Source organism: Danaus plexippus, chromosome 14 (genome assembly GCF_018135715.1).
Source record: "Danaus plexippus chromosome 14, MEX_DaPlex, whole genome shotgun sequence".
Classification (NCBI taxonomy): domain Eukaryota; kingdom Metazoa; phylum Arthropoda; class Insecta; order Lepidoptera; family Nymphalidae; genus Danaus; species Danaus plexippus.
The window spans coordinates 2,611,092-2,636,118 of record NC_083546.1 but is presented as its reverse complement, the minus strand read 5'-3'; the positions used below and the strand labels follow the sequence as shown (position 1 = coordinate 2,636,118).

The 25,027-nt window shown below is 28.9% G+C and overlaps 1 protein-coding gene across 2 annotated transcripts in view; it reads right to left on the bottom strand.

Annotated features, from left to right (window-relative positions):
• The window catches only part of LOC116769536 (uncharacterized), a 53,252-nt gene that overhangs the window by 23,668 nt on the left and 4,557 nt on the right, over window positions 1-25,027 (bottom strand). For both annotated transcript variants that reach the window (XM_032660666.2, XM_032660668.2), the window contains exon 2: window positions 23,398-23,865. In XM_032660666.2, coding sequence (XP_032516557.1) covers window positions 23,398-23,501 — 104 coding nt within the window. In that variant the 5' untranslated portion in view covers window positions 23,502-23,865. The remainder of the gene's footprint in view (window positions 1-23,397; window positions 23,866-25,027) is intronic.

Below are 25,027 nucleotides of genomic sequence, written 5' to 3'. Positions count from 1 at the left end.
ATTTTAGAAAGTAAATTTTACAGGTTTTTGTTTATTTAGATGAAGCGTGTTCATTTAAATGTTTATTTCAGGACGATGAAAGGTGTACAAGAATACCAAAAGGTTTGTTAATTCATAATATACTTAACAACTCTATTCTGCTGTCACCTTCTCTCATGTAACCAGATTTTTTGTTTGGGTATATGTATAAACGAAATAAACATATCCAGCTAACGTTAGTATGAACAAACTTAGATCAGTATAATAATTTTTTTGATGGAGTCACAAACATTCATGATTTAAAACATCAGGAATTGATATTTAATTATATTTAGTAAGTTTTTGTATGCAGTTAATGTGAAATATTGTTTAATTAATTTTATAACCAGTTAATGTGAAATAGCAGTTCTGAAACTATCATACGTGTAGAAACTTGTCCTGCAAATTAAGATTTTTATCGGATCGATTTTGGTCTTAAACATTGTACAAAGTAGCTGTCTAAATGACATCGTCTTTATTAAATTCCTTTGATCCGTGACCTTTAATGAGCTTCTATAAATATTTTCCTAAACTTAAAGCAAAGGTTATAATTTAGTTTCTCTAAAGAATTAAACGCATACATTTTGAAAATTTAAAGCCTTCGTAATATTTTTATTTATAGACGATAATAGTCTTAGTGTTCCGAATACATGAAAATGTGGAATTTGAGCAAAATATAATAAATTTAATTAAAATAATTAATAAGAACCACTCGTAGCAACAGTTTTATATTGCAGTTACCATATTTGTTACATTATTCGTTCAGCGCAAATGAAAATCAACGACGATTTAAAATCTAAAAGAACGAATGAGTCGTATTGTAGTAAAATTGTATATAAATATTACAGTAATTTTTTTCTAAGTCTATTAAAAAATATATAAATATACAATTTCAATGGAAATTCAAAATATTTCGTATTGTATTTGAACTCTAACACAATTCTGTTACATTGTACTCAAATTCTTGAACGCGGACAATACTTAAACACACGGAAACGTTACAAGGAGCACACCGCTAATGACGCAAGAACGTGATTAATTCGAATACGCCTTTAGGTCAAGATCGTAAAACGTAATTTTTGTTTATTTTACGTAAATATGAGTTTAAAAAAAAAACGCTTACTTTTAAATTTAACTTTAATTAATTAGTATAAGAGAATTTGATTTGTTTACTCTATAAAAAACTTCAAAATTTTGCAATTATGCTTAAAACGTAGGAAAGTATTATATATTATTTCATTAAGTAACATAATATCCGTTATTTGCTTTTCAGTCATCCCAAAACCTGTGAAATTAATGGAAACTATAGAAAAGATATCCCTAAGACATTTACTTAAATTAGTTTACATTACATGAACCGGGGGAGATTCTTAAAGATAATTACTATTTAAAAATATTTAGTTATGAGTCTTTAAGGAAAATAGATATTACATATGAATATTGTTTTAGATCTATAATGATTATTAAATATAGTTACGTGGCAATTCCATTCGAAGAAATAAGTTTTTAAAGGATTAATGTAATGTCACATATGATAATTTAAACTGATGTCATTTTACCAAGAATTTATATACAAGACATCGGCCACTTAGGACGAGCGAGTGCTAGTAATATTTACAAAGTTTAATTAATATTATAATGACTCTGTATTTTATTAAATAATATAAAATGTTAGGGTAAGTACCTATCTAGGAACTATTAGGTACAAGTTAAGTTTACTTGCACCCGGGATCCGTTATGTAATCGTTTGATTTTGAACATAATTCCTCAAATTTTAATACGATTTGAAAATCTATGCTTTCCCATTGCTAAAAATTTCTTCCAAAATAAGCAGTGTCTTGTGCAATGGTAATAAGTAATAACCATTTATAAATAAATAGCTTTTTAAATAACCATGTACAATACAATATTAATAGTATATAAAATTTAAAACAATCAATTTAAATATACTTTCTGTGTGTACTTAACAAGTCACGTGATAAATTGAATTTAGTCCACATTTGTTTAGCCTTGACTAGCCGTTATCAAAACGTTACCCACTTAGCTCTTAGTGGAATGTCACGGTAGGCACGGTATCGGCTATTGCAATATATGTATATATATATAAAAAAATACTTAAAATATTAAATTTGTTTAAAACTGGGCACAAAATCCGGACAAAGTGATTTTTTTTACATATAAATTATTTACTACCTAACAAGTTGATGTCTTGAATATTTGAAATAGTTTCTATTCCTAACATAAATAATATTAGCTTTTTATTAAGTAATATATTTGATTTATTTCAAAGATATTTACATTTTGCCTCATAGATATATGTTTTATAAACAAATTGCATACAAAATATTATATTCTTTCATATATTAATCTTCATTTAAAATAAAACATCTTAGATCTCATTAAAATAAAACATGCTTTCTTTGTGGTTATACAATACTGAATAAAATGTCGAACCCTCATATTCCTAGGATTATACTTTACACTGTACAAGTGCTAAATCTAGATACATTAGTAAATCAGGCGTCTCGATGCTATATGTCTGTTTGTACGAACAATTACACATACGAGGCGCCAGTCGACAAACATAACTACGGTAAACTTTATATATGTATTGATGAAGTGTGCTCTTCATGATGCTCACTTTCGTCTTATTACATCTGGTATAGAACATTTGGCGAAAAAACTATTTATATTTAAAATAAAAACAATTTTTTTTTTTATCAAAATGACAGCGGAAGAAAATTGTATTATGTTTGAATGACTTCAAATCTTACAAAAATTTGAACATCAGTTCTTAAAAATTGGTTTTTCATAAGATGCTGTTGTGAATATAAAAAAAGTTACAAACATAACTAATCATGAGATGTATTTGATAAACATTCGAGGGTTAATATAAAAACCAATCAACAATATGCATGTGAAAAAATTAAAACGATGACGCAGAGTTATCGCTACATGTGTTCATGCCCTTACATGTCAAAACCCGATAATGGCGGTACAAGTTCGTACGTAAAGTTTTTAGGAACGCCGGCAGATGACCTTAATATGTGTTTGAATTAAAATGGAAAATATTAATACTTTCGCCGTAACCAGTTACATGTACTTGTTATATCTTGTTTCAATTTTAATTTAGATATTATTTACCATTTCTTAGCATAATATAAGCATATGCATATATTATTGTAAACAGCCGTTGAGAGTGCGAGCTTCGTCAACGGAATCCTTTTTACGTAACTATTTGGATTCCGTATAATTTTCCTGTATGCTCTTAAGATTTACTTAATATTTACAAAATGATAAGGTAAAATTTGTTAGAAAAATATTCTAAAATGGAACGTTATAAATACTCCACACGAACAGCTTTCATAGATTACAAGGTATTTTTAACTTAAACACAATTTGATAATATTCTCTAAGTCGTTATCAGTTTATCAGACGACAGTTATCGATTTAATTACAACTGATACGAGCACTGTACATGGCGCCAATATGCAATATCGTGATGATAACGATATTCAATTGCAATGATAATAATATGAATAATAAAATTCCAGCTAACGTTTTGTTGAATAAATTTTAATAACACACAAATTTTATAGGATAGATTTCTTTATATTATAAAAAAAATACCTACCAAACACGCAATGGATATTCCCAGAATATATGTATGTTTTATTTGTTAAATTATGTATAAATAATTTTAATACTTAAAAAAAGTGATAAGATTAAAAGAAAATTCAATAGTTGAAGTACTAAACGTGATTGATAGATGAATCATAAAATAAATATTTCTTACATAAGCATTGTGTTGTGTAATAAATTATTTAATCTAATGTTTTTATTTATCTTACGTATAATGTATACTATGTTACTATTCGTTTTATTATTGACATATTGAAAAATAAATTTCTTTTTATTTGATTTCTTCATTATCTCCGCAATGTGGTTATATTTAAAAATAATTTCACACGCTTTTATCTTATGATTATTACTTCATGAGTCACGTGAAAATTCATAAAATCCAGTAAAAGTATACGTACACCTGATAACGTTAAGTCATTGGTTATTTTTAATTATTACATTAGCATTTCAAATTCATTGGAAATCTTCGACATTTCGCTTGATACATAATTTCTTAGAAATTTATTATATGAACATAATTCCCTTGGAATTTTAAGAACACGGTCACATATTATTGTTTTTCTAATATTTGAGGAAAAACACTTTATAACAACGTCGTAAACAAATCAAAATCAAATATTTACATAAAATATGTAAAACAGATTTACATAGCAATAGCGTTTATGCAGGAAATAACGTTGGTATAAAAATAATGTATGGAAGTGAAAAAATTAATTATCTTTATCTGAAAAGTGGATTACAGGCTTCCAACGATTGAGAAACTCGCAAAACTTTATCATACGAGATTACTCACAGCAATTGCTCATTGGCATTCGGAAAACTGTTAATCTTATTAGCATTAAAGGCATTCATGCTTTGAGGTTAAAGCATCTGAAATATAACGTTCGAGGTCTAACGTTTTGTTATTGATATTTTTATGATAGGAAAAATATGTTTTTTTTTACTGTTTATGATGTCAAGAAGATATAAATGTTTTATTATATTTTATAAAGTAACGATACAACGTAAAAATTTAATTATTATTATCTATTTATTTGACTTAATTGATGATTTTTTTAGCAAAAGACAAAACGCGGGTATTTTGTTTATCGTAATATAATCCCAGACAAGAGAATATGTGTAAACTGCATACCTTAGCAACGGTGCAAATCCACAATACAAATAACACTTTGTAAGTACATGTCCCTCATGATTTACACTTACTAGGTAAAGATATTAGATAGTAAAATAATATATATGTATATGGAGTTATGGAGAATAAGATGTAACAGAATTAGGAGTGTAGGTTTTGCAAGTTGTGACCGTCACTACTGATTTCTTTGTTCCTAATTCTATTAATCATAGCGTAAATAAGAAATATATACATTAAATTCGGTTACGATTCCTCTCTAATTAATTATCGAAAATCATATCAAATTTAATAAATCAATATTACGTCTGACCATTAATTCTTATTGAACACGCATTCACTAATTCAAATGAAGTCCAAGTCAAATTGCAAGTCAGAGTGAATAAAGTACATCATCAAATTGCCGAAGAACATTGCATACATTGTAATCGTATTCAAAAGAACATCGTTCCACGTCCAGATGGGGCCAGTCGCTTAAAAATGTGATCTGGAATTTACGTACCTATTTACAATTATTTCTTGACAAACCTTAGCCAGCTAATTAATGCGAGATCACGCTCGCAATATAAAAGTTGTCGTTATATTCATTTTCGTATGCGCCAACTATGTTGAATTTGTTTTTATAATTGTTATGCAAATATTGCTATAAGCGAAATGTACATTATGTAATCGCAAATAATGTATAGGAATCTTGTCAACTGAGACCACAATTACGTTTGACATGTTTGTACTGGCGTTTATTTGTGGCGAGATATTTAGACAAATCGTTGCATGTAAGGCTACTTACGTTATTCAATAATAAGTATCCCTGATAAATAAATTTAAATGTCTTCCAAAACTATCTAAATGTTTACGCTGAAATATATTTCAAAGTCGTAATGACGCGGATATTTTAAGAAGAGATTAGGGAAAAGAATCAAAAAATATTGTCAGAACGGATTACGGATCTTATAGCAGATTGAGATAACAAAAAATTCTTTGTTCATCAAAATCCACAGGCTGTAAAAATTCCGCAAATCCCTTGGAGTTTAATTAGGAAATAATTTCGTGTTGAAACTGCAAACATGTTGATAGTATTGCGTAATAAAACGTGCCATTCATCTGACACAATCAAGGATCAATGTATCAGAGAAGAATATATGATTATTAGGATGGCACAGTGCGACCACATGCCAGAACAATTACTTCAAGCATTTTAGAGAAACCGCAGCCTCTACCTGAGATTCCACGAGTCTTATATACACGTAATACGAATGCATATTACATACATATATGTATATAAATCAACTCAACCTTGTCGAGTTTACAAAGTGATGTGTCGAAGGTTTAAAGTTATCTGTGAGTTCGAAATTAATTTAAAAATATGTTTGTTAGAAAATTTATTTAATTTATATTGAAAATTTTAATCAACGAACGTTGTTTAATTCATTTCACATTTTTTTTTCTATTCTTTATAATGGTTAATTGACACAGCAATAAACATTCAACCTTCAACACCCACGTGAAATAACTAAACAATGCTCGGATTTACGGAAAATTTACAAATTGGTTTTTTTTTTTTTATTTACCTTAACTATAATATCAATTAATAAATAATAAATAAAAATAAAACAATGAATAATTTTTATAACAACTACGACCACTTGAAATACTTAACTGATATATAACGTGAACAATAAAAACCAATTGATTGGTCCGTGTTTATGTTCTTTTAGGGACTTTCCACTTTTTCAGAGCACTCAAATCTATGATCAATAAAACACATAACTTCTATCACATTTGTATTATGGTGGTTATTTTTATTAGTCTAGACGAAATATTAACTTTTCACCAAGATTTTTATACTTCACATAGTAATTCGTTCATTGTTTTAAATTTTCACATTTGCTACATATTTATACTGACTTAATTATTAGAATAATGAAGTTGTTTCTATATTCGTATGATTGAATACCACACTTATTTTAGGACAAATAAAGTTTATTTTCGTATCCAAATGATTATCTGAAGTATTTCTAAGTAATTACTTTAAACCGAAAGCCTCGAATGAATTTTGCGCGCAATTTCTTCAGGTCAGTAGGTTAGTTGCATGTTAGTTACTTACGTGATATCTATGGCAAATATAATTTACTAGTAATCGTTATTTTGAATCTAATTGCTATTTGATGTTAATTCGTTAGCCGTAATCTGTCTGTAACTGCTGTATTGATATTGAATTTTTAAAGATTTCAAAACATCCACGTGCTTCAGTGACGTCATAGGTTATATAATAATATAAGCAAGCACAAAGACATATCTTTGTATGATAACCCGTTATTAAAAATAATGTATATATATATATATATATATATCTTCTCTTTTATTATTCATTTCGTAAAAAATACTGTTTTCCTCAAATACAGATATAGACAAAGTGTGTACAAATATAGAAATAAAAATATTTTTTCTTGTACAGAGAGCTTTGATAAAGAAAGTATTGTATCACCTATACGTGCACAGTTAACATGACAAAATTAACATTTATTTTAAAATATATAACAAGGTAGACGATTCAAAGATGTGCAAATCAGAATACTTCTGTTTTGAACGGAAGGCTCTAACTATAGCATAATAATTTTACATTACTTTATTGAGACCGTTTTCAGAAAGCTTTGCCGTCCTAGACGATAGTTGAATAAAGGAAAGATGTTATAAGACTGACGTTATGTTTATAATAATTAATATATAATTAAATATTAAAAAAAATATCGACTTATATTCCAAAGTGACAGATAAGTTTCGTAGAATTACATGTGGAGCAATTTTTTTTTTTTTTTTAGTAAACGATTACAACATAGTTACACTATCATGGGTTCTATGCATGTCGTTCTTCTAAAGTTACATTTATAGCATGTCATATGAATAAATATGTACATTAAGAATGATAATTTCTAACAACAAACATCTATTTATATGCAATAAAATATCATGAAGTGAATAAAAATCGATTTAGAATCCATTTTAAGATGTTTAGGCGACCTTAGAATAATTTATGACGTAAATACTTAAAACGGAGAGCCTTTTAATGTAACTTCGTTCTTGCAATTAACAAAATTTACGTTTATTGCAATTATTATCGATCTAAACGTACAATAAAACAGATGCCATATAACTAAAGTTAGTAGCCAGGCTAATGCTTCTAGTAGATACGTCTTAATTTAAAGATAAATCTTGAGAGGGTACATTAATTAGTGTCAGCTTCTCTATGGGCTGATAGTGACAAAGATTGTGTCTCAACACGTTGAATCACTCTTAACCTACTGGCCCTAAAAAATCTGAATAGTCTGTTATTAATTGCACGATTAAAGACAACAAAAAATGTAAGCAATCGCGGACAAAAGCTTTATCGCATTTGTCTGAATGTCTTTGTATCCAGTCAGATGCAAATTCTTTGCTCCATACGTACCAACAGAATGTTTATTAATTTAACCATCATCTAAAGTTGAAAAAATAATGTTAAAGAGAAAAAAATCAGACATTTTTATAATATCATTTTTAACGTAAAATGTAACCAAAATATCTTCTAATATTAACAAGAACCTGACAGAACTTATGTAAACTTGCATTATATTCTATAAAGATTCTAAAAAAATAAGTTACTTGCTTTATTTGTTTTATAAAATTACAGTCACCTGAGCCAATCACAACGATCAATTTAGCACTTTAATATTGCACTAAAACCGCAATTAGAATATTTATAATGAGCCTTGACCCATGGATTCTGCATTGCGGATAAGTTGCAAGTGTTGTATTCTACATATTATAATATATTACGAACAATATTAGGGTAAATTTATTATGTAGAAATATATGTCGTCCCTTGTTATTCATAAATGTGTGCACGTTTGGTACAAAATGTTAATAAATAAGGTTGAAAATGTTTAACATTTGATTTATAGGTTCATTAATTTCTTAATAATTTCTATGTGATTGAAAATATAGTTAAGTTAGACATTTTAAATGACCTCTGATACAAGTTTACAAAAATAATATGTCAAAAATATTTTGATATAAATTTCGATGCTATTAAAAACAACGTTCTATGGTGTAAATTACACGTTACGGTAACGTGAGAAAAATAACATCAAATACGTAATTTAAAAACATGAAATTATTAAAAATCTTAAAAACAAGTGACAGTGAAAGTTTGAATATTAAAGACGTGAAGTAAAATACCTTCTAGACACTACCTACTGTGATGCAGGCTCATAACACGAATACGTTTAATGTAATGTATTTAATAAAAATTCTAATAATAATATAAATATTACTATTATAGCGACGGGTAAATGAATACATATTTTTATTTGGCTGTGGTAAACTCAAAAGATATGTGTGTGTCAACTGTCTTGCTACGTCAATTCAATAGTGATAAATTAAGTTGCAAATCCTAAAACATGTTCCTTAAAATGAAAATATTCCCTTCAAAGGGTTCTCTAATGTTGCATGTGCTTATCATTAAATTAAAAAAAAATGTCTCAATATAAAGAGACTCATTGTATAGGCGGGGGAAACGAAATCAAAATCGAACAAAAAGTTTTTAATACCTTAAAAAGATATAAAAATTTACGTAGATCGTGAAAATAAAACAAATTAATTCTATCATAAACAAGATATTTAAACTATAAAATATAGACAATAAATTGAGAAACGATACATTTAAAGATACAATAGAATTAATTTATTGCGAACATAAATTTAATATCCGGATTCATATTTGCATTTTTTGGTCTGGAGACTCGCAAACGCAGATGAAGGCAAATTTAGTATACAAATGTAGTTTTTTAAATATTGTTTTGTCGCTGTAAGAACTCTTTTAGCTTCGAACACACGTATGTTAATATTGTCTAATTAATCAAAGTTGACATATCACTGCAAAACTTCAAATATTTTTATCTGTGTCTGCGTTTTAATAGCCATTTGTCGAAATGATAATTTATTATCTGTTTATGTTAATAAGAAGACTACTAGGCGACTTGAGCTGGTTTTATGGAATTTTCACGGATATTTTTATTGTTTCAATTTTAAATTTCAACATATTTATTTGTATATATTATTGTTTTACATTTATTTGATAGATTTATGACTTGTTTATGTGACCCAATTAATTAGCTAATGTTTGAACGAATCTACCTTTAACTGTTATTTATCAGAATCGCGACATATGACAAAAAAAAAATCAATTCATATAATTTGACTAAACTATACAAACGTGTGTACCAAAATTCGACTTGAAAACTATTTTATTAATTCAAAAAAAATGTATACAGTACTATCCTAACGACATCTTATTTTAATTTAAATCAATGTGCGTATATCTTAACACAATTATCCGACGCATATTATTATTAATTGACAATTGACAATATACCTTAACTACACAAAGCCCTATTTCAATACAAATTACTCAAACTATTCAACAAATCTATGACGTATTGGAATTCATATCAGACGTGTGTGGGCCAAAAACACAAATATATATTCGTAAGATAAAATGAAATGCAAATCATCAAATTTACAATCAATATAGAAACCGTTTCGGTCAATTATTTTCATTTTATTACATTCCAACTTAGTTTTACGTGACAAGTTTTTGTATCAACAAAAGATTCAAACCTACTCCGGTAGCAGGAACGTCTAAATGAATTTATCTGACACAAATAATTTCTCATACATAATATGCAGTAGTGAATTATTTAACATTGATTTTAAAAATATTTGTTATAATCATAAACCTTTTTTCTGTCAATAAAAAATAAAATAAAATTCCACTTCATTGTTATTCAAGTACAGACGACATCTGGTGTGTTCCTATTAGTATGCGTTTAGCACGAGCACGATTTAGTACTGATATCAAACTGTAGTTATTAGGTGACGGGCATACAAAACATTTCCCTATTTTTTAAATACATTCAATACAAATCCTCTCGTACGAACCGTCTGCGACTATATTTTTGTATACTTTTTGTCTCAATAAGAGTATACATGTCTATATAAGGCATTTAGTCTTAACCCAAATGTTTATGTTTGTTTTTATTATGCTCTTATGAAATTGTTATTTTAGATATAAACTCTCCCTTATTCTATAATCTTTGAACCTAGGATCTCAATATTACAGTGAAAAACTTAAAAGCTTAATATAATTTCAATCAGTAAGAAAAATATATGCATAGTTAACATATTTGTAATGGTTCTCATAAATTAGTAGCAAGAAAGTAGTCGTAGTCATGAAGCATAATGATATACTCTGAAGACATTACATCTCTTATCCGAATGAGATCTTCATCGACTCCACGAAGTTATAAAAAAATATATATATATAATTTTGCATAAAACGATTCTAAAGTTTATTTGATGAGATGGAAGTGTACTGACGTGGGATGAAGCAGGCTTGTGCCCAAGCAACAAAATGTCACTTGGCAACTTGTTAAACAATATTTATTTAATAGCACAACAACTTCAAAAGATGAACACTCGAAACTCTTGTGGAGGAAACGTTACTGACATTCAGTTCTGGGTACACAACGCACGAGTAACTGTCGAGTGTGTTAATATTTCCTCTGTGTGCCCTTCATCGGATCGAATTATAACTTACAATGATCAATTAATGGAGTAAAAAGTTTGACAAATTATGGCAGACTGAACGGGCGGTCTTGTAAAAAGCCATGGCGCAAGCGGAGAAAAAACTTGATACAGTTCAAGTGTGATTGATGGACTTGGACTTGATCGTATACTCGTCAACGTCTCGTAATTGAATTATAGAACAAAAACAGTTTTCACATTATCCATTGTCATGATTTGATGTCTCGTGGGACATAGGCTTGAATTTATATTTAAGAGAACTTGACAGGTGAATTAGTTCGGCCCTTTGACGTCGTTGGACGTTTAAGTGAGGCGGTTGTTTCAGTAGCGATATTTCTTGTGATCATTAATTTGCGTCGCGTTGGCAGCGTTCCTTCATAATATGCAAAACAATCGAGATATTGTGGAATTTTTAATTCTGCCGTAAGGTAACAAAAGATTCGTGCTGCTAATAGAACAAATGCAAAACAACTTGTATATTAAGTATACATTTTATTAAAAATGTCGAGCGATTCGTGTGTTTATCCAAATCGTACATAATTATGGGACAAAATTGTTCAAAAAAGTTTGAACAGTAGTAAAGTTTTTGCTAACTATAAAACAGGGACGAATGAAGATTTAACGCTTCAAGTAAGCGGCGCCACGCCATCGTCTTTGCAATCCGTGTATTTACGACTGCGGAGTTATAATGGCGAACACGCCCACGAGACTCCTTCAAAATAATACTGTTTAACTCGGACAAGAGTTTTTATGAACCTTTACGTATAAATCAGTATGAATAGAGAAAAGTTTGAGTGTGATAAAACGGAACGGGGGGGAGAACATGATATTTGGTTCCATTACCGGTGAGAACACAAGGACCGTATACTCTCATCAATTAAGTTATAAATATCTTTGCCAGTAAACCGTGTTAAATTGGAAAGAGGTAAAAATAAGAACTTGTAAAATAAAAAGGATAATAACTGAGTTTTGCATCTTAAGTGCTAATTTTCATAACACATTAACACTGCATATTTAGCCTCGAAGACCAGAAGTTTCTTCTGATTTGATATGTATTTTGTATCGTCTTTTTAAATATTAATAAGTTAAATTATATACTAACATGAACTAAAGGCCAATTAAGTATCATCAAAACATAGACAGAACAATCGTTAAAGCTCTCAACTCATGACTACAAACCTGTATTCCAATGTATAAATATGATATATGTTTAACTAAAACAATGTCCTCTAACTCAAAGTTTAAGAAATTGCATGACAGACTTAATGTTACTTCAAAGAAATAAATGGATTTAAAATCTTTAAATAAACTTCAACAAGAGATTTCTATTTACAATTGAAATGTACGCATTTATTACAAAAACAAACAGGAAACAATATTAAGATATAAACTATGTCTATTTGCATATAACAGCCATGTTTATTTTTATATAGCACTTTTTATCTACTATTGCGATCGCTTACAACAACACAAATAATAACATTTAACATTTTTCCTTATAGTACATGCACATAAAATTACATTATATAATATATTATAATCTTTATGTAACATAGATTGTAACATAAGTACGAATAAGAAAAAATATCTTCTCAATGTGTTGATATTTTTTTAAAGAATTCAAAGTCATAATACGCAAATTGAATGACCAAATTGAGTACCTCGGCTTTAAAGTGTATTAATTTAGTTAAATCTTTATACCTTTGAAGTTATATAAAACAGTCGAACTATAACAGAGATATTTTTTTCATTTAAATGTATTTATTATGCTCGAAATATTTGATATTCTGAGATATTGAGAATTATAAGTTATTGATTTTAAAATCGATGACAGTTGTGATTAGATTAATGTCCATTAACCTTTTTTTTTTCACGTGAATATAAAGTTAAGCAATGACAATCACTATAAGTTCTTCACATTGAAACTCAATAGTTTATTTATTTAAGTTTCAAACGATATCCGGAATATTAAAAGAAAACTGAACGATAATCTCTCGTATATAACAACAATTATTTTAGTTACATAAGAAACAAATAAGAAATATGATCGATGAAACCTGTAATATTATAATCAATATTTTGAAAAAAACTTTAGTTTAAAACGTTGTTCTCATTTTAATTTTTGTCATTAAAATAAAAACGTCAGTTTATTATAGTCGCATTGACACTTACATTTATTGAATTCAACATTCATATATTGATTGCATATAAACATTAAATTTATGTTTCTCACTCGTAGAGAACGGTCGTCGGTGTAAGCGACGGTTTTATTTTTGGTGTCTGTGTTATGTTTTCTCCGTAATAAGTTTATTGTGTATACATATTATATATGTTATGAGTACAAATAATCTACTTAAAAGCTTTATTTTGTATGCAATAATTTATTGATCAAAATAATTAATAAATAAGGCAAAACGAACATACAAAATAAATGTCAACATAAGATTGTATTAAAAAAGGCGCTCGATAAATTTATTTTAATTAAATGCAAGTACAATATTTTTATCGTATCGTATACTTAATGCCAACATCGATATACAAGTTTGTGTCTTTATCTTAAACATGGATATGCGGAGCTACTGTATGACTTTATCGACATGAAATAGAGATTGCTAATTGGTCGCTGGTAATACTATGGAACAAGCCTACTCGCTTTATCAATAGAGATAGTTTGACTTGGAAATGATTCTGCTATCAAGAGAAAAACACTGTTCAATGTGCATACATACATATTGATAGCTTTGTGATTTATTAAAATTATAACAGTCCGTCTTTGAGATTATATAACTTCTTAAAAAGAACAATCTGTTCCCCTTCCAGATCTTTTTTTAAGTTTTTAGCAAAGACTATTTTTCTAATTCGATTTAATTACTTTGTAATCATATTCTGCGCGTCTTATCCAGTGAAGTCGGTAGGATGGGTTTGTTTAAATAAAATTGCAACGTAATTTTACCTTAAAACATCATGGTGCGAAAAATCTGCTTTGAAAAATATGCAATTGTAATCTGCTAATAACATACACAGAAACCGATAAGCATTTGAACCTGAAGTGGTTACAGACTCGAGCAATGTGATAAAAATCTAGCTCAGATAGGCTGATAAAGTGGCTAGAGCACTCGAATCGGGTCAGGGCCTTAATGTAATATGCATGTGGAAAATGAATTTTTGTCGACATTGCGTATTTCTGAGGAATTTTGTAATGTTGGCATCCCATTTCATTATTTATATGACTTATATACTATTTAATGTAAAATTAAGTGCAAAGATCGAATGTCGTAATAGAACAACCAGAATTCTGAAAGAGGAATTTTGTAATAATAATATATATCATTAATTTTCCTTTGAAATATAATATAAGTGAAAATAATAAAAATGTTCAACATCTATAAAAGGCATGTATGTTATAATTTTGAAAGTAGAACCGAAGAAAATTATATGGGTTGATGTTAATTAACGTTCATTTACTAATTGATAGGCTGTATCAGAAACAGTGATTAATTTGGTAAGTATATATCAGGCATGTTACTAAAACGTTTAAAACATAATAACTTTAATATTCGTGATCAATATAATATAATTTGTGTAATGATTGGGATCATATACTTTGCGATAAGATTTAGTTATAGTGTTAACATAAATCAAACTAAGTGGTCGAGTAATATAATTATGAAGAATTCAGTAGGTGATACCATCGGCTTGATGAGTTATTTTTATTAATCCCATACATAATATAAGATATTTAATTAATATTTTATTATGTTGTCCCAATTCTTGCAGTTTTTAGTATCAGCCTGCCCACAAGGTTAGTATCAAATATATTTTAATTAAACGAACCATTCTCAAGATGACCGGCTCCAACAGAATAATAATTGACAACTTCTTGATGAATCGTTGTACAATACGCCATTAATTTTGGGACTCTTAATATTTTGTAATAAGAGTTATTTTAGCGTCACAATATGTGGACTACTGTACAGCCTTGTTATAATATAACTAGGCCCCATTTATCTTTTCGTGGCATACAGTGAGCAGATGAAAGCTTTAATTTGATATAAAACTAGTGAGTGATATATTGGTGGGACTTTACTTTCTTTTTTCTAGTATCAGATATTTGTGAACGCGCTGTTGTAAAAAAAATAAACATATTTTTATTCCAATAGAGACTTTACTTGGATATGCACATTATTTTTATTTCTTAGCAATTTTTTACAAAAATCTCAGTTCAAAATGTAAATTAGCGTTAAATGTTGTTTATTTAGCGTAATGTTTTCGATCTGAGTGCGTCAATCTTTAAGATTCATCTTTATAATATAATTTTTACATGTAAGCTTTTAACGGTACAAAACCGAACATTCCTAGGGATTAAAAAAGAAAAAGACAATTCATTTATTTCCAGTTTGGTATCAGTAACAGTCGTCGCTTGGTATTATTTTTACCTTGTCACAGCCTTTCAAGATACCTTACGAGTAGAATTGTGAATGTATAGAAGTGGCCACTGTATTGGTTTATAACTATAATTTTCTAATACTCATTCTTCTAGATAGAGATTTTAATAAAAGCTAATTTGATGAAACTACTGCTCTAGAAATTTTCCATAAAAGTTACACAACTTCTTGTAATAAAAGTTTTATATAGACGATGGTAGGAGTTAAAAACATATTGACTACTCTCAAAGATTCGTAACCCATCAAGTAAGTTTGCTTACGGGCGGTATAGTAAATAATTTGTCGCCTTACATCAACGTCCTTTCTGAAGTTATTTAATATTAATCCGGCATCGAATCAAAGAGATAAACTCACAAACATCAAATAAATATGGAGAGATTAAAAATAATATGATCATTAACACTATTTATATAAAAAGAAATTTTAAAATATACACCATTTTTTTTTTTTATTCAACCAAGAATTACTTCACTGCTCAAACGACGTCAATTAATATTTAAATATTACCGTTACATTATTTAAATTATTTAGCTGCAGGATACACCTGCATATGACATTAAAAACAGGGATTCTGTAATTAAATTAGCGTCTACGAATTAAAAATGATAAAAAATTCAGTCCTACCGGCACCGTTGGACGCCACATAACACGACGCAACATTTTATAACCATCAAATCGACCGATAATTGAAATGAGTTCTTTGTAAAAAGCAGAAAAACTATTATCCCCAGTACCTTTTAAGACGTCCGAGATACACAAATGGACTTTGTATTAGAATTTATGTCACTTAAAAGAGATGATATAAAAAAGCGCCGACGGGTTTACACGCAATAAAAATATGGGAATCAGAATTCCTTCCCGGTTGTCAATAGTAGGGTTTAATAATCGTAAAATGCCCGTGATTGACTCGAACTTGGAGGAAATAGTCATTAAAAGTAAAGGAACAATTTATTGTGCCTCAATAAAACAAAAAAATATATATGCATATATAATTGTTACTAACATTATGAGATATTTGAAGTACTGATTGTACAAGGATTCCAAAAAGAGATTAAATTTCTATTCTTAATAACAAATGAAATATTTTAGTTGCGGATTCGTCAGTAACAAAAAAAAACAGTAAAAATTTGTATATATATATATACTTGCTGGAATCAACAGCTGGTCTACCTAAAATCAGATTTTAAACTACAACTCAAATTATAACTAACTTCAAAACATACTAAGTCGTATTTTGTTATTAAAACAATATAGATAATAATATATGTCTGGCACGATTACCTTTAGTACACAAATTTTGAGAATTTTATAATATTCCTGCAGAAACTCAGAAAATCTCTAAAATTTTTAATCTTAGCTACTTTACGACTTAAAAATATATTACGCATCTAGTTAATCGTCGTAATAAAAAATCAATTTAACGATTTGGAATACCAATAAAATATGTCTAATTATTGTACATTTTATGTCGCGTTGCCATGTGAAATCGATAGTCTTTTACACTGACAGAGAAATATGGTACGTAAGGAAATAGCCAAAAGAATTTTTGATGTCGAACAACGGCGTCACTATGAACGTGTTACTATAATCGTTTGGTAATTTATATACTAAATTCTTAACGCCCTACACGATTAAAAAGCGATGGTTTCTTTTTAATATTCATAATGCGCGTCCGTTTCTGTAAAAAAAAATGTGTGGCGCTCAATCAATCACTGGTTTTTATTGGTTCGACAGAAAACTATTGTGTTAAAAGTTATTCAAAATAAATATAAACATAAAAAAAAAATAACCAATTTTAAATGGATAGAGAAAGTCATTTGTATATCAAAATAGTTCATTTACAACAACAATCATTAAATGTATTCAGTTTATGTCATAGAAATAGTAATCTTAAATGATAATATAATTAATCAAAAGGTGTCCCTATTGTTAATTGAAAATACACTTTCATAAAATTGATGAGGTAATAAATAACAGTGTTGTAAAAGCTTACATTTACGTAATTAAAAAGTTTGACGTATATTTTTTATGTTAATCTAGATACAGAGATGGCGGTAATAAGACATCAAAGACTTATCATAAATATCCAGCCTCCGATATTGTAATAACTGTTCATTTAAAACACTTGATGAAAAAGAGCAACGGAGAGGTTCAAGTTAAAAGAGGATCATTGTTTTCTCGTATAAGTTTAATACAACAAACCAACATTTAAAGTGTATGACAAAAGCTATGTTTGATTAGTGTGTTTCACCTTAAATTTGTATTCACACGCTCAAACAAGCTACATCTAAGCTTATAAATAAATTATTTATTACAAACAATCCATGTATACTTAACCAGAAAATATTCATTGTTTACATATAATTTACACATAACAGCGACCGAATCCGTTTAAGTAATTAAACAAAAATAAAAGCCAACAGTATTTTTGTTTACAAACAGCCTTGTATGTTAAAATGTTGACGGGCGCACCTCCATACTTTAAGGTCAGATACGGTGGGCGGACATAATCACGAATTGAATACATACATACACGCGTACACTTCTCACTTGCACCGGTGCATAAACGCTAAACCTACAATTACGCGTATTGGACGATCAAAAGCCCCGACAATGATTATGAGTACACGAAATCAATGTGAACGTTTAATTTTACATGGAAACTTTATTACGAGGTGCCAGACTCAAGGATAAATTTATTCCTAGATAAGACATTTTTATAAAATTAAATCTATAATCCTGCATTAATACGTTAAGCCCGAGTTTTCGTCCTCATAAAAATGATACCATAATTAGAAACTCTTTTATAACTTTAATTACAATGTAGGATTATGAAAGTTTTTAATGCATTTAATTTTTTATTAATCTCCTATCTATGATTTAGGATCTTGTAATTAGAATATTATTATTGACTAAATATAGTGCTTACGGACAAAGATATCGAGAATTATATTTACGAAATAATATACATAGCAGGACATTATTTATTTTCTAGAGTCGTTGATAACAATCGTCATATCCTTTTCCATCCCCTTCACGGCATCCCTCTTATCTCGAGAGGCACCACCTGACCGTATCAAACAGCTGTCGACTTCAGAAATATATACTAATTGAATAACCTTTCGGGAATAAAGATGAGATCTGTGATATGAATTTTTATTAATATAAATCCTTAAATATTAGGGATTTTGGTTACTTAAATACAACCACACACACACACACACACACACACATATACACACAAAATCTTTTACACCTATGTATATATATATATAAATTTAAAGTCCACCAAACGTCTCTTGAAATAAAAAATATCGGCCTGTTTATCTGTTTTAGTAAGTAAGTGTATCAGATAAGTAACAGAGAAAAAACATTTTATTATTTCATTGCATTAAAATAATCAATGCGAAAACATCTGAATATCATGTTTCATTTAAATGTGTAAATTAAATATCATAAAATTATTTTAAAATTAATAATAATTTAATTAATAACATGCATAAAAATAACATATTATAATGAACGGTGTTGTGGGTGGAAACTAGTCGAGAATATTTTTTACACGTCGTCTATAAATCATACGACAATCATATTTTATTTTTCCATACAAATCCTGAATAATAGTGAACTGTTCTAGAAACTATTTGTATCGAGCAATAAATATCTCACATATCAGTTGTAAGCAATAGATTATAAAATTATTTTCTTAAGAAGTCGTCCTTATAGAGACCGCCCACTAGCGCGATGTCTCCAAAGTCGCTTCCCAAACGCAATTGTACACTTCGACAAGTCAACAATTACAGTTAAAAACACCACATACTAGTAATGTGATATACAAACAAAGGCAGAAAGTATACAGCCATGCAATTTATTTATAAGGACTAATTTTATTTACGTCATTCCTTGTTGATTTTGATTTAATATGACTTATTCCAGAATAATTACCTTTCTCAAATACTTATTGTTTTTACATATATATTGTTTATACCAAAATACTATATATACTATTATAGATTTTAAAATTCACCGTATAACAGAGAAGTTTCTTGAAAAAAGCGAGAAAAAAACAAAGTCAAAAGAAAAATATTTCAAATTAAATCAAGATAAGAGATGCTTTTGTATTTATATAGTATATCAAAATCATTTGTTTAGTTACAGAGTATACCAAAGGTTAATAAGACGACAAATAAAAGGTTTAAAAGACCTAATGAAAATTTTTGTGACCATTGACCCGTTCATAACAACCCAAACAATCATCACTGATCAGCATCAGTTAAGAAAACTAATCCGTCAATTCTTTTATCAGACACCCATCGTACTCGAAACTTTCAATGAATCTTAAGGTCATGTACGACTTTTGTCGATTTTGACAAATGTCAAGCTAAAAAAATTTTGCACATTTAAACGTTAAATTTGTAAACAATAATAAACTTTTATGAATTAACAAAAATTTTACGTACCTACTAATAAGTTTGTATATTGTCTATTCGTTTGTATTAATACGTTACTTTGAAACTCTTTTTTTTACAACTAGAATGGTAAAATCATATTTATATAATGTTATTTGGTAAAAGCTTCTCCTTAAGTATATTTAGTAATAACTCATTATCCCTGTATTTGGACGCGCTTTGAAGAGTGACATATGAATGTGATTGTTTCGATGTCATTGCCTCTATCAATTAGTTATACGGTAGATGTACATTTATTTGATACGAAATGACTTATTATAACACCGTTTTATTTAACTTGCATGTGTGTATGTTTGTTTGAGAGAACAACCTTTTTTATTATATATATAAATTATACTATAACTCTTAAGCAGATAATAAAAGTTTAGAATTTTTTTTTTCGTTTTAGCACATTCCAGTGAATGTTTGTGTTTTTAAAAGGTTTTTTACTTCATATAATTTTTTCCACACATCCCCAAAATCTCTTTTATATTTCACTTTAAATAATGAGAGGAAAAACCCAGGAAGTTATACATACCAATATGGTAAAATAATTCACATCTCAATGCGTAAATAATTGCAACCATAAAAGCAAATTATAGGCTGGTTTAATGTTTATATTATATTAAATTCATTATCCTGGTCTTATGTGTGTAGCGCACGGTTTAAGTCCAAGTGACTCTCCAATTCCTACTAAGTCTAATAACAACATTCAGGCAGTATATAAATGACAAAACATAATTAATCATTATCCATTATTATAGTAATGAGTTATAGAATAACCTTCAAATCTACGTCCCAAAATATCTTATCCAAAATCAATATTGTCTTAACACATCCAGTACAGAACAGTAGTGTACAATGATTAATTTATTTCTAATATACGCCCACTGAGGTAGTAAGAAAAAAATTGTCTAGCCGGTTATGTCGTAAACCTGGTAATATGAGACGGGTAATTCTAACAATGGTGCCCACATATTATTGTCTTAGACTAATTTCAATAGCAGCATAGATTAGATATGTTATAATAATCTTTATTCATTTTTATTAAATAGTAGCGTATATTTACTTAATTACTTATGTATTCCTTTATTTATGTTTGATACCGTTATACATTGGTTTTTGTACGGATTAAGATCAAATTGAAATCGCGTGGGGTGATCTTATTAGTAAAGGTCGCAATATTTTATATTTACCCATCTTATTTAAGACGAGCTGTTAAAGTGATTTTCGTTGTACAGTCAGCTTTTTATTGTGTAGTATTCAAAAAAAAAACTATTTATCCAGGACCGGGTTACTGAACACGCAGGGTTTTTGGAGTAAAAAGTAATGTTATAATACCGTACAGATAAATCTGTTTGTCAGTAAATGGATAGTTTAGAATCAAATAGTAATATACCAAGAAAAAATTCTATGTATTGATCGTAATTTTAACTACACATTACACTTTATACATCCTACATTGAGAGAAAACACAATCCCTTCTGTAACTTTCCGGGTTATCGGACATCCCTATATTAATCTAGAACATTCACTATCAACGCTCAGTCTAGACTTGAGGATAACGTATGCGTTGTTAAGCGGTATTGTTATCTATCAATTGAGATTTTATTTTTACTTTCTTTACTCATGTTCTGTTTATCATTTATATTTTAATTAGCTGAAAAATACTCAACGAGGAAAAATGTATGAAAAAGAAGCTGAAAAATAATACATATTTTACTAAAACAAACCGAAGATTAAGATTTGCTTTAACCAAATCGGAAAAAAATCAGGCTAATCAGCTTCGAAAAATTAAATTAATAAGAAATAATTAAAACGCTATATTTGTATATTATTCTTTCTCATTTTTAACAAAATTTCTTCTATGTACAAACGGCAGTATTTATAATGATTTATTATAGATATTAAGTTAAAGGTGTTTGTTGTTAAGATACATAGAAAAATTTATTAATACTTTATAAGGACAGACATTATTTAATATTTATCTTTAGCTATTAACAATTATATCAATAGACTTAAAATATTATTTTTGTTGCTGTGTACGATTTTATATAATGTCCAACTATCGCCAATATCATAGATGAATGATGATACAATGTTATCAATTAATCAAATACGACAGACTTATTTCAGCAACAACTAACTCGACGAATTAAATGTTTGACATCAAACAATATTGGATTCCAGACGATTTAACACGTCGTTGTAATATTTCAAACAAACATAGTTTGCAAACATTTAATATTGTTGGCAATTTTTTTTATGTTCACGTTACCAAATGAACGGTCTACAAAACAGTCTATGTAGGATATATATTGTGTTCGGTTACCAAAATTCAAAAAGTTCGGAATTCAAAAAATTTCGAATTAAAAAACGACGTGTCGATTGATGATACAGTATAGAATTGGTTATTCTCGCTTACAAACGTATCACATTCTAGTAATACTTTCAGTTAATACTATTTCCAGGTGATATATAATCATTGGTTATAACTTATGAATGATTTCATAACACCTATTATATTTATATTTTCAATAATAAAAGCACTCTAATAACAATTGATACTATAGTAGCGTTTATATATCGATTATTTAGGAGCGAAAACTAATACATTATTGTTATTATAATTATTTGATTGACATATCAATCAGATGTAAAAGTTCATGCTACGATAGTTAGCTACTTAGGTTATGTAATAGATTTGTATTGTGATACGAACGGCATCCTGGGAATCTATTAGTTGATTTCCGGAGCTTAGAAGGGCTAAAAAGAAATCCGTACAAATATAAACGGTTGGAATACTCATTTATATAAAAAAAACACGTCTTGGGGGAATATTTTGTAGTATAAAAAACATATTAATGTTTTAACTGCATAATTGGCCTTCCAAAAAGACAAAAAGGATAGCTACTATTTTATTAAACTATCTGCTTACTATATTTTAGTATTCGACACGGCGATAACTTTACAAAGAGTGATCAGATACGTCTTTAACGAATAATAAACTAATATTCTTCACACAGGATGCTGTACATAACAAACATAAGTATCCAAACGATAGTAAACATATAAAAAAACAAAAAGTACTTACGTGTATACAGTTAGTAGCATCCAGCACTGAAGTCGCGCGCCGGGAAGCCACGTGACGTAGCGACCAATCAGCGCGCAGTCGATACAAGATACAATATAAAGCATACCACCAAGGTGGCCCTTACTATGAATCCCTACGGTTTTGCTTAAATTCCACTATGGTAACTTACTATTGCTAAACACGGTTCTGACTGACTAGTATTGTTAACTGCTTTAATTTGATAATAAGGCCAAATATTGTCAAAGTTTCTTAGGAATTTACTTATTTACTTGTCTAAGCATCGGCTATCGTCTGCCGAGCTCAGGTTGATCTGCTTCGCGAATACGAATTTTGAGATCACTACCCTCAAAACACACCCCAGCATCTTTGTTTTATGAAAGTTTTGAATTAAAAATCGTTTTATATTAAAATTGTTATTACAGATTCCCAAGCAAGTAGTTATCGGATAGCAAAGTTTCCATATCGCACCTGAAACAATGAGAGTACGGTATTAATATTTAACACCAATAAAAACATTGAATTCCTCTTTATTAAAAGGCATATAACTTGGGACGTGTTTAAAGCGGCCAAGCGAAAACTGTTAGAGCGAAATCGTAAATAAATCACACCTTCACACGAGCCCCTTTTGTTTAAGCGCTACCAAACATACAAAAACCTTTTATTTTTCTCGCAAATTCAACAAAAAAAAAAATACATCAAGCGCTCAAAGATTGTGCAAGATCACAACAGAAACTCATTAAACAATGCCTGCCCGGGATTGAGGTGTTTATTATATTGGTTCACGTTCATTCCGAGTCATGCTGCAAAAAAAGCAGATTCTCAGGTAAACTGGGTCTTTTTTTACTCCAAGGAACTTATTATGCGGGATTTATGTCACTTTTTGTTAAGTCCGAGCTAATTATTGTTATCTACTATTCGCTTGACCATAGCCTTTTCTAAGCAGCAATAATGGTCCACTAATTCTCATAACACCTTCGGTTTGACTCCGTCAATCGTTCGGGTATTGAATTCTATTGTATCCGACGAACAAAGGAACTGCCGTTTTTCATTTATAGAATCAGCGATGTCTTATTCAGTTGTTACATCCCTAAGTTCCACATTTACGACGTTAACACAATTTCTTACCGCTAATTAACTTCTCCTTTTAATTTTGATTCGATTACCATACCGTTGACTCATTCAATCGCAGCGCCTAATGGCCTAACAAAGGGATTGCAAATTTAATTTTGTATCGCGTATCGGCATGCCGCAAAGGAAAAAAGTAACAATAAAATATCGAATTTAGAACAGCAATCCGGACGCGGGTCTTATTATTTTAGCCAACAAAGTAGAAAACCATTTACAATAAATCATTTTGAATGCTTTCTTGGTTCCCATGTGTCGAGCGGGCGACGCAAAGGGTGATTTCTGTCGGAGTATAAATAAATAAAGAAGGTTTTATACATCTCAGGTACGGTTCGGATGTTAAACATATAGAAATTGCATTGCGAGAAATGACAGTCTTCATAACAGCTGACACGGAGCTTTTACTGTTACTTAAAATATGTTTACATTTTCTTCGTATATATGAATATTATTACCGTAATATATGCTTACGAGGAATTATTCATACCGCCATCATTTTGTCAAC